Source organism: Caretta caretta, chromosome 3, assembly GCF_965140235.1.
Source record: "Caretta caretta isolate rCarCar2 chromosome 3, rCarCar1.hap1, whole genome shotgun sequence".
In the NCBI taxonomy this organism is placed as follows: Eukaryota; Metazoa; Chordata; order Testudines; family Cheloniidae; genus Caretta; species Caretta caretta.
Genome location: NC_134208.1, coordinates 104305036 through 104320288, shown reverse-complemented (window position 1 = coordinate 104320288; position 15253 = coordinate 104305036). Strand labels below are relative to the sequence as shown.

The 15253-nt window shown below is 49.5% G+C and overlaps 1 protein-coding gene across 11 annotated transcripts in view; it reads left to right on the top strand.

Moving 5' to 3' along the window:
- AHI1 (Abelson helper integration site 1) overlaps positions 1-15253 on the top strand; it is a 200642-nt gene that overhangs the window by 9595 nt on the left and 175794 nt on the right. For 5 of the 11 annotated variants that reach the window (XM_075126766.1, XM_048844479.2, XM_075126759.1 and 2 more), the window contains exons 3-5: positions 39-121; positions 4126-4197; positions 4654-4775. In XM_075126766.1, coding sequence (XP_074982867.1) covers positions 4188-4197; positions 4654-4775 — 132 coding nt within the window. In that variant the 5' untranslated portion in view covers positions 39-121; positions 4126-4187. Of the gene's footprint in view, positions 1-38; positions 122-2311; positions 2547-3839; positions 3921-4125; positions 4198-4653; positions 4776-15253 lie in introns of all 11 variants that reach the window. The other 6 variants (XM_075126764.1, XM_075126760.1, XM_075126765.1 and 3 more) reach the window with 6 other exon arrangements.

Below are 15253 nucleotides of genomic sequence, written 5' to 3'. Positions count from 1 at the left end.
TTAATCGTACTCATGGCTCTTCTTTGAACTCTCTCCAGTTATCAGCATTTTTCTTGACTTGTGGACATCAGAACTGGACACAGTATTCTAATGATGGTCTGCACCAGTGCCAAATAAAAAGGTAATGTAATCTCAATACTGATATTTCACTGTTTATACATCCAAGGATTGCTTTAGCCCTTTTGGCAATGGCATTGCACTAGGAGCTCATGTTCAAGGGATTCTCCACCATGAACCCCAAGTCTTTTTCAGAGTCACTGTTTCCTAGGATTGAATCCCCCCATCCTGTAAGTAAGACTACATTCTTTGTTCCTAGATGTATGACTACATTTGTCCATATTATTATTATTATTATTATTAATTTATTTATTTTATTTATTATAAATGTGTATTATCATAGCACCTAGAGAACCTGGACCCCATTTGCTATGCACTGTACAAATATAGAACAAAAAGACAGCCTCTAACCCAAAAACCATTCTCATTTTTTGTCTAGTTTCCTCCTTTGAAGTTAAATGCTATTGTGTGTTTCTTTGGTATTTTTCCTTCTACAAGGATGTTAAATTTAATTACATTATGGTCACTGTTACTGAGTAGTGCAGCTATATTCATCTCTTGGATGTGCTCATGTGTTTCATTTAGGACTAAATCAAGAATTGCCTCTCCCCTTTTGGGTTCCAGGACTATCTGTTCCAAGAAGTAGTCATTAATGGTGTCTAGAAATTTTATTTCTGTATCTCCTCCTGAAGTGACATGTTCCCAGTCAATATGGGGATAATTGAAAGCCTCCTTTATCATTGGGTGTTCAATTTTGTAGCCTCTCAAATCTCCCTGAGCATTGCACAATCACCTGGTCAGCTGTAGGTAGTATGTTTCTGCTGCTGTACTCTGATTATTCAAGCATGAAATTTTAAAATTTCTATCCATAGAGATTCTGTGGTACAGTTTGGTTCATTTAAGATATTTTACTATATTTAATTCTGTGCTTTCTTTGACATGGAGAGTTATGTTAGCTGGTGTTGCCAAGTTAGCATTTACAAGGTATTAATAAGGCTTCAGAAATGATGCCTAGTTAATCACTCTCTTGACTAAAGTACCCCATTGAGACGAATGAATAAAAACCTAACACGCTTTTTGTTTTTGCATAAATAATAAATGGTGATGAATAGGAATAGTTTGTATTTTTGTGCCATTTTGTCAAGTAATTCTGGATTGCAGTCTTGTGAGATCTCAAGCTAAGCAGTTACATCTAAGTTACACTAAGCAGTGAATCCTTGGATGGGAAACCTCCAAGGAAAACATGGGTGCCTCAAGATGGTGCTGGAGATTCAGCAGCTTGGCCAGTCAGTGTCCAAGTTCAGTGTTGGGAAGCATTTTGCTGTGCAGATGCTATCTTTCAGGCGAGATGTAAGCAAACAAAATCTGGAGTCATGGCCATTTGTGATCACTAAAAATTTCATTTCACTTTTTGCAAGAGAGTAAGGGAGCTAGTTTGATCAAATTCTAAACTGTGTAATAAGGTCCACCTACCTAAATTCTTCTGTGGCTCATATTGGATGAGGAATTCTTCAGTTCCTGTAGTGTAGCATTTAACAGTAGACACACACTTCTGCTTTGTTATATACTACGTGTGGCTGCTTTGCTGTGGTGGCTGGGGTATTTTTTTTCTTTGCAGCATAACCTATACAGCCCCTGGGATCTTTCAGGACAGAAAATGTTACAGAAGTATAAAATACTGACGCAGCAATACTACACTGTCTGTTTATAGACACAAAAGACAATGATGGACAGTACATTAGTTGCCATTCTGAAGATTATTTTTGCTACTTGATGAATTTGAAAAATACAGTTTAAAAAATGATAGCTTAGATAGAGAAAATGAGAATCTGCAGGAAGATATACAGAACATTTTTAAAATCTCTGGCTGCAGATTTCTGTTTCCCAGATTATATCCTGGTGTCTGGAATATAACCCTGTACTGTATTATGTGTGTTTGTCATTGCTGGAGGAAAACTGCTTTATTAATCAATATGCTAGAAAAATAATAGATTAAGGAAACCTCTAGCTTTAGTCATTTTGGGATTCTCTGATTGTTGAACTTTAACACAAGATTAAATCTCTCCTATTTTAAAATGAGATTATCTAGGGGGAACATCCTTGTTCTTATCCATGTTGATTAATAGGCTATATTTAGGCTTCTGATACTGTTAATTAAAGGCTGTGTGTCAAATGTTATGTAATTCTTCCTTCCGATTACAGTGGATAAAAATAACTATTAATATTATGGGTTTTAATTTTGTTGTCATGAAAGGGATAATTTATTCAGCAAGAGAAGAGTGGTGTGCAGAGAGCTCAGTGGTCTTCAGTCAAGCCTGGTGGATCTGTGCAATTTATAGCACTCAAAACAAAAAAGTGGCAGTGAGAATACTAGCCTAGCCTGTAGAGAAGATGATCAGCTGTGAACAAAATTTATTTGCTAGTGGCCCTCTTTTGTTGTGTATATTTGGATACTAATGAAGATATTTCAGCCATTAGATTGGAAGCAGGTATGCGCTACGCATATTTTATTTGTTTTTTGTCCTGTGTTCCTTTTTATAAACTTGAGAGTACCTGCTTTCTTGGTGCTCAGTCTCTTGAGAGAATAAAATCAATCGCAAAATGTATTCTTCCCTACTCTCCAAAAGACAAAAGTAATTGGTAAACTGCAGCTATTATAATTTAACAGTGTTTTGGTTTCTACCTTAAAGTAGTAAATGTTTTCTATTTCTATCTGAGTCTGAATTTGAATTGTGTGTAAAGCAGTGGTATCCTGTTGAGACACATGCCTTATAGTGACAATAAATCTAACTTTAGAAATATTCAAATTGATTTTATGTAACTAAAAAAAAAACCCTAAGACATGATTATTTAAAAATACATTTTCTCTTTTTTCATTTCTTTTAAGTGTTATGACCATAGGGATGCATAGTTTAACAATGACACTGAAGTAGTTTTGTTTCTGAGCTAGAAATAAATGATATTTCTGTTGGGGGGAAAAATATTGTTGTTAGCTGTGAAATGACAAGCTACATTTCTACAATAAAAGATGCTCCCTGCAGCCCCCCATGTAAAGCCACTTTTGGTCATACCTGCTAATTTCAAACACCTTTCAGAATATAAAGTTGGTATGGTTTCCACCTCAAAAGACTGCCTAGCAGCAAGAGGTAGAAATGGTATAACTAGATGTTAATGCGTAGCTTCTGTTTCTCTCTTTTTGGTTTCTAGAACTGTGCAAATATTGGAATTTTGGTTCGTTGGCAGTTCTGAAAAATAAAATAATTTTAAAAAAACAACAACTTTTTTTGGTGTATCAAAAAGTCAAATTTCATTTCAGTTTGATGATCATTTTATATTTTTATTAATAAAAATAAATATTGAAAAGTTGTTTCAAACTGAAAAATCAAAACACTTTATTTAGAAAATGTCAAAACAAAATGCTTTGATATTTTTCAGACTTTTTTTATAATTGTTTCAATAAAAAAAATTTAAGTGTTTTGGTGTTGCTGAATGTGCATATTTGATGGGGGTGTGTGTGTGTGGGGGGGGGTTGGCCAATAAATTTCACCCAACCCTATTTAGTACATTATGACAGTTCAGTAATTGCTAGAACTTATGCTTGGCATATCCACTCAAGTTTCTTTTAGAACTAATAAACCTCACATTTTGTAAGAAGGAATTTAGGACCCTGTCCTATCATCTTTACTCCACCAAAGCTAATGTTGACTTCATTTGGAGTATCGTCTGAGTGAAGAGGGTGTGCAGGATTGAGTCTTAATTGTTTTTTGTTGTTTTTTTTAAAGCGTGAATCTGTAAAATCTCTCTTTAGAGCATGCCACAAATTAAAGGGAAATGGATTCTATTTCACTGACTCTGTTTATATGGTGAGAAGTATTTCTTGCATTGTTCCATATAAATTGAATTGCATTTTAGATTTATTCTGATCAACTTTGGGTTTTTTTTGGTTTGGTTTTTTTTAGTCTCAGTATTACTAACCCAGTCATTCAGGCTGGCATAAATTTATACTATACATTTTGTAACTTAGTTTTGTTAATTAAAATATTCTGAATGTTGGTGTGTGTTTTGCAGAATGTTGAACTTTAAGAAAGAAAGGTGTAGTGTATTGAGCCATTCTTAATATAGGACTGAAAATGCCGCCAGGTGAGAACTTCTACATTTTTAATTTCCAAAATGCATTTTATTCTTAGAATTGGGTATTAATGTTCAGTTACTTCCATCAATTGATCTTTAGTGCTGTCTTGGATTAATTCTTGGTCAATGCTTACAGCTGATTTTGTTTTGTTTTATGAACTTTTTTATTTAACATTTGCAGGATTTATAAAATTGATAGTTAATATGTGAAACAATGTATTTGAGAATTGTCTTGTTGTGTACAATAGATGATTCTACGTATATTGCTTCTTTGAGTTATGTTCATCTGGTTGCCATTGTAAATGGAAACTTTTTCTCAGTTTCACAAGGTAAAATAAAAGTCTTGATTAGTGTAATTCATCTCTGGTGAAAATGCTGCCCTCTATGCCTAAAAGTGTAATCAGGTGCTGTTGTAATGAACCTAATTATTTGAGCCAATTAATCTTATTTTAACTTTTTTTCTAGCAGAGAGTGAGGCAAAGGCAAAAACCAAAGTTCGCTTTGAGGAAATATTCAGGAGTCATTCTGGGCTAACAGAAAAAAAGAAATCAAAGAAGCAAAAATTTCACTCTCATGAGAATATTATGGTGAGTTTGTTAACCTGAGAACAGTGATTCTGCTTGCCTTCATGGAAAAAATCCCATATCTCTCAGCAAAGGAAGTATGCTTCCTCCCTCCAGCAGAAAGGAGATGCTGTAAGCTTCAGCAAGCACTATGAAAAGAAAACGTGGTGTTTGCTTCATAATAGAAAACTTCCATTTTTAATGTATGACTTTTATTCATTGTTGATGTCCATACTGAACAATAAGAGTAAACCCCAGTAGTTTACAACCTACAGTGACCTAGTGATACTAGTAATGTAATTCGAGGTTAATGTTCAAGGATGCCTACAGGCATGCCTACAGTTAAAATTGTGTCAACCTATTCTTATCCACCACATTTTTCAGTAGAATTTTGGAGGCCATCCTTTAAGCTTTCCAGATTCACATTAACTTCAGTTGGAGTGTCGTGTGTGAAGGGCTTGCAGGATCATTCCCACAGTAATACTAGTAGTTAGCTCTTAGAGCAAATAGCTCTTGTCTGTGAGTTTTACAGATGGTTATCAGTTGTCTAGTTGGTAACAAAGGTAAATGTCAACTTTATTAAGTTTTCCAAAGCTAGTATCATGAAAATAAGATTATTAAAACAAAACTAAATCAAATTAGAACTCCCTCTCCTCTTTCCCACTCATTTCTCTGCTTCTGAACAGCACTGAATATGACTCTTCTCTCCTTGCACCCTCCAGGAATTGTCATCTAACATCCACCCAACTCCTTTCCATCAGCCTTCGTCTCTTGATTTTGATTCATGGCTGTCTATCTTCCTTGCCTCACAATCTCCCTCACTCATTTGTGGTGACTTCAGGTTCCATGGTGATGACCCATCCGACCCCTAAGCTCAGTAGTTTTCAACGTTTTTTCATTTGCGGACCCCTAAAAAAATTTTGAATAGAAATCTTAGACCTAGTCTGTGGACCCGCAGGGTGAAAACCACTGTTTTATGGTAATGACAACCTTTCACAGAGCCCTTAGATATAGTCTGCGGATCCCCAAGGGTCCATAGACCACAGGTTGAAAACCACTCGCCATCACGTCTTCATTCAACTTGCAACCCTGGTCAATAGTCCACTCACCAAAATGGCCACTCGTTTGACTTGGACTCCACCAACCACTGCTCTCATTTATCTCTCTGTTGCTGAGTTCCCCATCCAGCCAGTAAAAGTTGGCAGATTACAGGAACATCAACACACTCTATTGGTGGCCCAAAAAGCTGCCTGTGGCTTAGTTCCTTAGACAGCTCCAGCCTGTACAACCTTAATTCATGCCACTGGTACGTATACATTATGATACCGTCTTTAATTACATAATCACATATTATTTTTTTCCACAGGACCTTTGCTTCATTCAGTGCACAGCATGGATGGTACTCTCTCAGTTGGTAGCCGGTCGATATTTCATTTCATTCTCAGCACTCCATGTGTGGCCTCAGACCTTATTGCATACCTTTCAGAGCCTGTTCTGAATACAAAATTATTAATTTCCTCGTGGTGCTTATCACCTGTGACAAAGTTCCTGCTCTACCTTGGTGGATCTTGCGCTTATTGGCGGATTTGCTCGCCTCGGAGCTTCACGGCAGCCCTGAGCTTGGCCGTTTTTCTGAACTCACAGTCCAAGTCGACTCCTCCTGTGTCTGACCAGGAGTTGGGAGGATTTGGGGGGAACCTGGGCCTGCCCTCTACGCCGGGTTCCAGCCCAGGGCCCTGTGGAATGCAGGTGTCTAGAGTGCCTCCTGGAACAGCTGTGTGACATTACAACTTCCTGGGCTACTTCCCCATGGCCTCCTCCCAACACCTTCTTTATTCTCACCATAGGACCTTCCTCCTGTTATCTGATAATGCTTGTACACCTCAGTCCTCCAACAGTCCGCATTCTCGCTCCCAGCTCCTCACACACACACACCACAAACTGAAGTGAGCTCCTTTTTAAAACCCAGGTGCCCTGATTAGCCTTCCTTAATTGATTCTAGCAGCTTCTTGATTGGCTACAGGTGTTCTAATCAGCCTGTCTTAATTGTTCGCAGAAGGTTCCTGATTGTTCTGAAACCTTCCCTGTTGGGAAACGGAACGTCCTTTGCTTGCTCCTCAGCTATCTGCTTTCTATTCTTTCCTAAAGCCCCCTAGCCTGGATTTTTCTTACTTTTTGAACCTGCCTTAGTCCCCCCGTCCCCCCCCGACCGGGCCAGACGCTTTTTTTTGCTTTGTTTTGATTCTTTGGTTTTTTTTTTCTTCTTGCCATCTACGTGCTGGTCGGCCCTCAGCTTGCCGCCAGCACCCGCCCATCCCACGCCTGCTTTCGGGCGCAGCTGTTTGCCTCAGCTGGGCCCCCCGGAGGAGGGGGGGGAAGATTGCCAATTTTGCTGTCCGGAGGTGGGGAGTGGAAACCCCCAGACCCAGCCGTTTTGCTGGCAGCTCGGACTTTACAACATTCTCAGCATGCCGGAAGCCTTGGAACACAGCCAACACAGCGGGAGAAGAAGATTTCAGAAGACAGGAGAAATAATCCGGGGAAGCTATAAATCATCGTGAAGGGGGCCGTAAAACTGAGTAATTTTCTGAATTATACTCTCGTGGGGGGGAGTTTGACTGTGGTTACTTGCGTTTGTGGCGGCACAGGGGGTGTGGCGCGGAGCCCCCCCGGTCCATCGGTGTCCCTAACCCCCCCCACCATTACTACAACTGTCACGGCCCCCCCCGCCGTCCGTCCCTGCTGGCAACCTGCCATCTCCCTTCGGATCCAGCTGTTCGCTTTGAACTTTGCCTTTCGGACCAGACATAACAGCCGACCCACCGAGACTCTTTGGACAAACCTGTGTGGGTCTGCACCCGCCCCGATTGCTTATCCCACAGCTTGCCCCTATTACTGGACCCCGATTTTGTTTTTTCCCCCCGCCCCCAGTCCAACCCCCTCGGCATTCCCCCCCCCCCGCCTGCAGCTCAGCGGGGAGGAGCGGTTACTTTGCTTCCCCCTCCCTCCTCCTCCTTCCGGTGTCTCCCCGTCTCTCCCTGCTCACAATGGCGGGGAAAGAGAGGGGCGAGGCCCCTTTAACAAAATCAGTTGTCCCTCCCCCACCACCCCCCCTGCCCGACCCCCAAGGTCTCCCCCCACCACTATTGTTAAGATACTTGCCACACACCCCGCCACTGGGGCACCGGCAGCAGGAGGCACCGGGGTGATTGCTGCTGCTGCGCCCACCGCCCCCCCAGATTCTAGGAAACCCCCCCCAGCTGGCCGGAAGGGCCAAGGCGGGATGAAAGGAAAGGGCCCCGCTAAAACCACTAAGCCCTCCATGGCAGGGGCTGCCCCCACCGCTGTGGCCTCGTCATCAACCGTGGCGCCCCTCCCTGTGTTTCCCTCCACCAGCTCTGCGATTGTCCCTCCCCCGGCCCCCAGGACGTATGCCCGGGCGGTGACGGGCTCCCCCCTGCCTGCCGCCTCGTCATCTCGCCCCCCCCCGCCTCCGCTACCATCACCAGCGGCCGGGGCCCTTTCCCCGCCTTGACCAGGAGGCACGGTGTCCGTTGCCTCCTGGTGCCCACCTCGCCCCACGTGGAGACATACGTGCAGGCGTTGGCGAAGGTGATAGGACCCATGGCTATTGTGGTGGCCTCCAAGATGTATGGGAAGGTCGTTTTTTTCTTAGCTTCGGAGGCTGCCGCCTAGGAGGCGGTGGAGAGGGGCCTGGCGGGGGGGGTGGTGGTGTTTGTCCCCCTAGAGCCGCTAGAAGACCTGGGTGTTCGTCCTCACCTCCGTTCCTCCCTTCTTACCCAATGTTGCCCTGTTACCCGCTCTCTCCACTCTGGGGAAACTTGTCTCTGTCATCAGCCCTCTCCCGTTGAGCTGCAAGGACACCACCCTCTGTCAAGTCCTTTCATTCCGCCGGCAAGTGCAGCTTCTACCGCCGGCAGGGGCGTGTGACGGAGAGGTGCTCGAGAGGTCTTTCCTAGTCCCCTACCAGGGAGCCCGCTATCGGGTCTTTTACTCCACCAGAGAGGCCCGGTGCTACCTCTGCCGCTCAGCGGGGCATGTCCGCAGAGACCGCCCTTTGGCCTGGGGGGAGGGGCACCCGAAACCCCCGAGACCCAGCAGGACATCGGCCCCGTCGCTGCTGACGCCCCTGGATGCCCGGCACCTGAAATCAACCCTCCTCCTACTCGACCCATCGCTGCTCCCGTCCGGGCCCAAGAGATACCTTCCCTACAACGCCTGGGCAAGCAAGGGAGTTCCACCCTTGCTATTACCAATCCAGCAGAGCCTATGGAGGAGGGTGTGGCAAGGATATTACCGGGTATAGGAGAGGGCCCGCCCCAAGGAGAAACCCCCGCCCCTCATGCTGCCTCACCGCTACCCCCCCGAACCCCTGAACCATCGCCTCCGCCCCCCGACATGACCCCTGCTAACCAACCCCCAGATGACGCTATGGAGGGCTGGACCCTAGTCCAGGGGAAGCGAGGCAAGCGGAAAGCTCGAGCTCCGCTGCATCCATCCGACGCAGAAGCCCCCAGAAGACCAGGAAAGGAGGCACTGATATTGAGCCTCCCACCACGGCCACGAGCGAGATCCATCCGCTGGTGTCGGGAGGGGAAGAAGGACTGGCATTGGAGGGCAGAATCCCCCCTCCACGGGAGACCCTCCCCTCCGAGACTCCTGAGGATGCCCCTTCTGCCTGGATACCACCCGAACCCCCCGCGGACCCCGAGGCGACCTTTGAGGCGGGCCCTAGAGTAGGGGCCCCCGGGGTAGCAGGAGCTGGCCTCTCCCCCATGTATGCGGAGATTGAGGCCCTAGATTTGACCCCGGTCACCCAGGGAGAGGATGATCTACTGCCGGCTGAACACCCCCGCCAACAAGAAATCCCCACCCCCCCAGCCCTCCGCATGACGCCTCTTATTATTGCGACCCTGAATACCAGGGGCTGTAGGATGGCTCTCTGCAGGTCCCAGGTGCTCTCTTACCTTTGGGAAGGGGGGTACTCTGTAGTTTTCCTGCAGCAGACCCATACGGACCCGGCCGCTGAGGACAGGTGGCGGCTGGAGTGGGGGGACGGGGTATACTTTAGCCACTTCGCGACTTGGCAAGCTGGAGTGGCGACCCTGTTCTCCCCCAACCTACGGCCCGAGGTGCTAGGGGTCACTGAGGCTGTGCCAGGCCACCTGCTGCACCTTCGAGTCCGTATGGAGGGGCTCGTGGTCAATCTTGTTAACATCTATGCCCCGCAAATGAGCTCCAGGCGGCCACAATTCTATCAGCGGGTGTCCGACTTTGTCAGCACACTGGATTCGCACGAGTGCGTGGTCCTGGGAGGGAACTTTAACACCACCCTCGAGGAACACCACCCTCGAGCCGAGCCCGGCCGCCGCGAATATTCTCCGAGGGATAGTTGAACATCACTCTAGTGGACGTCTGGCGTGACCATCACACAGATGACACTTCCACGTTCACCTTTGTCCGGGTGGAGGCCCATCGGTCACACCACTCTCGGTTGGACCGTATTTACTTATCCCGTTTCCATCTTTCACAGGCCCACTCCTCTGCCATTCGGCCGGCCCCATTCTCCGATCATCATTTAGTCACCGTAACGGTCTCCCTCTGTGCAGAGAGACCGGGGCCGGCCTGTTGGCACTTTAACAACAGCCTGTTGGAGAACGAGAGCTTCATAACGTCCTTCCGGGAGTTTTGACTAGCCTGGCGAGAGCAGTGGCGTGCCTTTCCCTCGGTGCAGCGATGGTGGGATCTCGGGAAGGTGCGCGCCAAGCTCTTCTGCCGTGACTACACTCGGGGCACCAGCCGACGGCGAAATGCGGCGATAGAGCAGTTGGAACGGGAGGTCTTAGAGATGGAGAAGCGCCTGGCCGCCAACCCTGAGGACCCGTCCCTCTGCGGAGCGTGCCGGGAGAAGCGGGAGGAGCTCCGGGCCCTCGAGGACCACCGGGCCCGTGGTGCCTTCGTTCAGTCCTGCATCCGCCTCCTTCGGGAGATGGACCGCGGCTCCCGCTTCTTCTATGCCCTGGAGAAAACGAGGGGGGCCAAGAAACACGTCACCTGCCTTCTTGCGGAAGACGGCACCCCCATCACGGATCTGGAGGAGATGTGTGGGAGGGCCCGTGACTTCTACACAAGCCTTTTCTCCCTGGATCCGACCGATCCTGGCACTTGCGGGGTGCTCTGAGAGGAACTCCCCACGGTCAGCGTAGGCAGACCGAGACCGACTAGAGCTGCCTCTCACCCTGGCCGAGTTCTCGGAAGCCCTCCGTCGCATGCCCACCAATAAATCTCCAGGCATGGATGGGCTGACCGTGGAGTTTTACCACGCGTTCTGGGACATCCTCAGCCCAGACCTAGTCACCGTCTGGACTGGGTCCTTGCAGAGCGGGGTCCTCCCTCTGTCGTGCAGGCAAGCGGTGCTCGCCTTGCTGCCGAAGAAGGGGGACCTCCGCGATTTACGAAACTGGCGTCCCGTCTCACTCCTTAGCACGGATTACAAAATCGTAGCGAAAGCAATCTCGCTGCGGCTAGGGTCCGTGATGGTGGACGTGATCCACCCAGACCAGACCTATACTGTCCCGGGTCGCAGCATTTTTGACAACCTATTTCTAGTCCAAGATCTTTTGGAACTCGGGCGGAGAGATGGTCTGTCGTTCGCCCTCCTGTCTCTTGATCAGGAGAAGGCGTTCGATAGAGTAGACCATGGGTACCTCTGAGCACTCTGCAGGCGTTTGGATTCGGACCTCAGTTTGTGAGTTTTCTCCGGGTGCTGTATGCCTCCGTGGAGTGTTTGGTTAGGCTCAACTGGACCATGACTGAACCGGTCACCTTCGGGCGAGGAGTGCGGCAGGGGTGCCCACTCTCGGGCCAGTTGTACGCTCTGGCGATCGAGCCTTTCCTCTGTCTCCTCTGCAGGAGGATGACAGGGTTGGTGCTGCGGGAGCCGGAGCTGCGGCTGGTCCTGTCGGCGTACGCCGATGATGTACTCCTTGTGGTCCAGGACCCGGGCGACTTGGCGCGAGTGGAGGCATGCCAAGCCATCTATTCGGCAGCCTCCTCCGCCCGAGTCAACTGGGTCAAGAGCTCTGGCTTGGTGGTGGGGGACTGGCGGCAGGTAAGCTCCCTCCCACCCGCGCTTCAGACCATCCGGTGGAGTGCGGGTCCACTGCTCTATCTCGGCATTTACCTTTCCGCCACGCACCCTTCCCCGCCGGAGAACTGGCAAAATTTAGAGGGCGGGGTGATAGAGTGGATCCGGAAATGGACGAGGCTATTCCGATGTCTCTCCCTCCGAGGGAGAGCACTGGTGCTTAACCAACTAGTCCTGTCCACGCTCTGGTACCGGCTCAACACCCTGGACCCAGCCCCAGGTTTCCTGACCCACCTCCGGAGATTGATTCTAGAGTTCTTCTGGTCAGGAATGCACTGGGCCCCTGTTGGAGTTCTTCATCTACCCCTGAAGGAAGGAGGGCAGGGCCTGAAGTGTCTGTACACTCAGGTCCGCATTTTCCGCCTCCAGGCCCTGCAGAGGCTCTTTTATAGTGCAAGTAGTTCGGCGTGGAGCATACTGGTGCACGCCTTCCTGCGCCGCTTCCAAGGGCTCCCGATACGACCGGCAGCTCTTTTATCTTTCTCCAAGGGGTTTTCCGCGAGACCTCTCTGGGCTGCCGGTCTTCTACCAGGACCTCCTCTGGACCTGGAAACTGTTTTTAACGACCAGGTCCGTGGCGGCCACCGTGGGAGCAGATCTCCTCACGGAGCCCCTGCTACACAACACCCAGCTCCGTGCGCCAGAGGTTGGTCCTGGCGGAAGTCACGAGGGTCGGAGACCTCCTGGACTACGACCGGAGAGACTGGCTGGATCCCCTGACGCTCGCTCGGCGCATGGGGCTCTCCAGCCCCCGCACCCTCCGGCACATACTTCAGGAGGTGAAGGCCGCCTTGACCCCCGCTGCTCGGGCTTATGTCAACCGAGCCTTGCGTGAGGGCGCACCCCGTCCATCCTCTACCCCAGGCCCACCGGACCTTTCCATTGGGCCCCTACCCCGTAGATCCCAACAAACCCCTCACCCTTTCACTGCAAGCCGGCTGCATGAGCTGCAGCTGGTCAGTTTTCAAATTGCACCATGGAAATATTTATATACACTCACGCTTCACACCCTTCACGCCCACACCCTGGTGTCCCGCCCCGATACAAAGTGGCGGGACCTCCTGCCACCTTTGGAGGATGAGCAACCTTGATGGGCCAGCCTGTATTCCACCTTGGTCCCGAGGCCCGTCGGGGACATCAGTTGGCGGCTCCTTCACGGAGCTGTGAGCACGGGCGTGTTTCTGACACGGTTTACCCCCATTCCAGATACTTGCCCTTTTTGTAATGTGAGGGAAACCCTGGCACACGTATATTTAGAGTGTGCCAGATTGCAGCCCCTTTTCCGGCTCCTCACAAATATTCTATTGCGCTTCTGGCTTCATTTCTCCCCTCACCTTTTTATCTATACACTTCCCATCCATGGCCCCACAAAATCGCGGGATCTCCTGGTCAGCCTCCTCCTAGCCTTGGCTAAAACAGCCATTTATAAAACCAGAGAGAGGAGGTTGGCCCATGAAACATCCTGCGATTGTAGGGCTTTTTTCCGATCCTCAGTACATTCACGTATCCGGGCGGAGTTCCTCTGGGCGGCGTCCACCGACTCCCTTGACGCTTTCGAGGAGCGGTGGGTGCTGTCTGGGGTTCTCTGCTCAGTGACCCCGTCCGGTTCCCTCCATCTGACCCTTTGATTGAGGGGAAGAGCGAGAGACGCCAGCCCCAGCCGTTGCCGCTGTGGATACCATCATTAGTGTCATCTAGGAGGGGTCCTATAATACATGGGTGTCTACCCCCCCACCCCTAAACCGCCCACCCCGCAGCCGTGCCCATCTTACCGGGCAATCTCAGGAGAGGGAGGATCGGTGACACTGGGCCCGGCACTAGGTAACTCGAGGGGGTGGAAGACCACGAGTGTCGAGGAAGCCCCCCCGCTCTAGGCCACAAGGTAACTCAGGAGGGTGGAAGACCACGAGTGTCGAGGAAGCCCCCCCGCTCTGGGCCCAGGCTAGCCTGAACACTTCTCCCTCCTGAAAGCTGCTGTGTTATACCTTCTGTTTGCGTTGTTTTGTTGCATATCTGTTTTGTTTTCCTTGGTAATTCTTGTAAGTGTTACCAATAAACTCTTTTTCTGTTTCAAAAAACAAACAAACAAACCTTCCCTGTTACCTTACCCAGGGAAAAGGGACCTACTTAGCCTGGGGCTAATATATTTGCCTTCTATTACTCCCCTTTTGCCTTCTGGCCCGACCCTGTCACACACGATAGTGCTTATCACCATGGAATCAGAGTGCTTCACAAATATAAATTAATTTATTTTCAAAATACTCCTGTGAGGTAAGTTATCATCCCCATTTTACAGATGGGGACCAGAGCAAAGAGAGATTCACATCAGAAGTGTCCACTAATTTTGGGTGACCAACTTGAGTGCCCAGCAACTGGAATTCATCTACCAATAAGCCCTAGGGACTGATTTTTTTCAGAGTACTTAGCATTTTATAGCCGTTTATTTGTTTAGAGCAGAGATGGGAAAACTACGGCCCGTGGGCCACATTCAGCCTGTGGGACCCTCCTGCCCGGCCCTGAGCTCCTGGCCCGGGAGGCTAGCCCCCGGATCCTCCCCTGTTGTTCCCCCGCTGCCTCAGCTCACTGCGCCACCAGCACAATGCTCTGAAGAGCGGGGCTGCTAACTCTTGCCGAGCAGCACAGCTGCAGAGCCGCGGTCTGTGCTGTGTGGTGGCATGGCTGGCTTCAGCCACACAGCATGGCTGCCTGTCCTGGTGTTCCAGGCGGTGCGGCTGTAGCGGCGCCAGTTGCCGGTGCTCCAGGCAGTGTGGTAAGGGGGCATGGAGCAGGGGGGTTGGAGAGAGGGCAGGGGAATTCGGGGTGGTGGTCGGGGGTGGGGGTATGGATAGGGGTCGGGGCGGTCCGAGGGCGGGGAACAGGGTGGTTGAATGGGGGAAGGGGTTCCAGGGGGGCAGTCAGGAAGGAGGGGGGGGTTGGATGGGGCGGCAGAGGGCAGTCAGGGGACAGGGAGGGATGGATGGGGCAGGATTCCCAGGGGGGCCATCAAGGGACAGGGAATGGGGGGGTTGGATGGGGCAGGGGTCCCGGAGGAACCGTCAGGGGGCGAGAAGCGGGGGGTCAGATAAGGGGCAGGGACCGGGCCACGCCTGGCTGTTTGGGGAGGCACAGCCTCCTCTAACTGGCCCTCCATACAATTTTGGAAAAACCAATGTGGCCCTCAGGCCAAAAAGTTTGCCCATCCCTGGTTTAGAGTATGGCTCGCATTGACTTCAGTTGTAGGCCTTAGAAGTCTAAAGTTGATCACTGAGGAAAATTAGGAACACACAAGTGACTTGCCCAGCGTCACACAGGAACTCTGTGGCAGAGGCAGGAA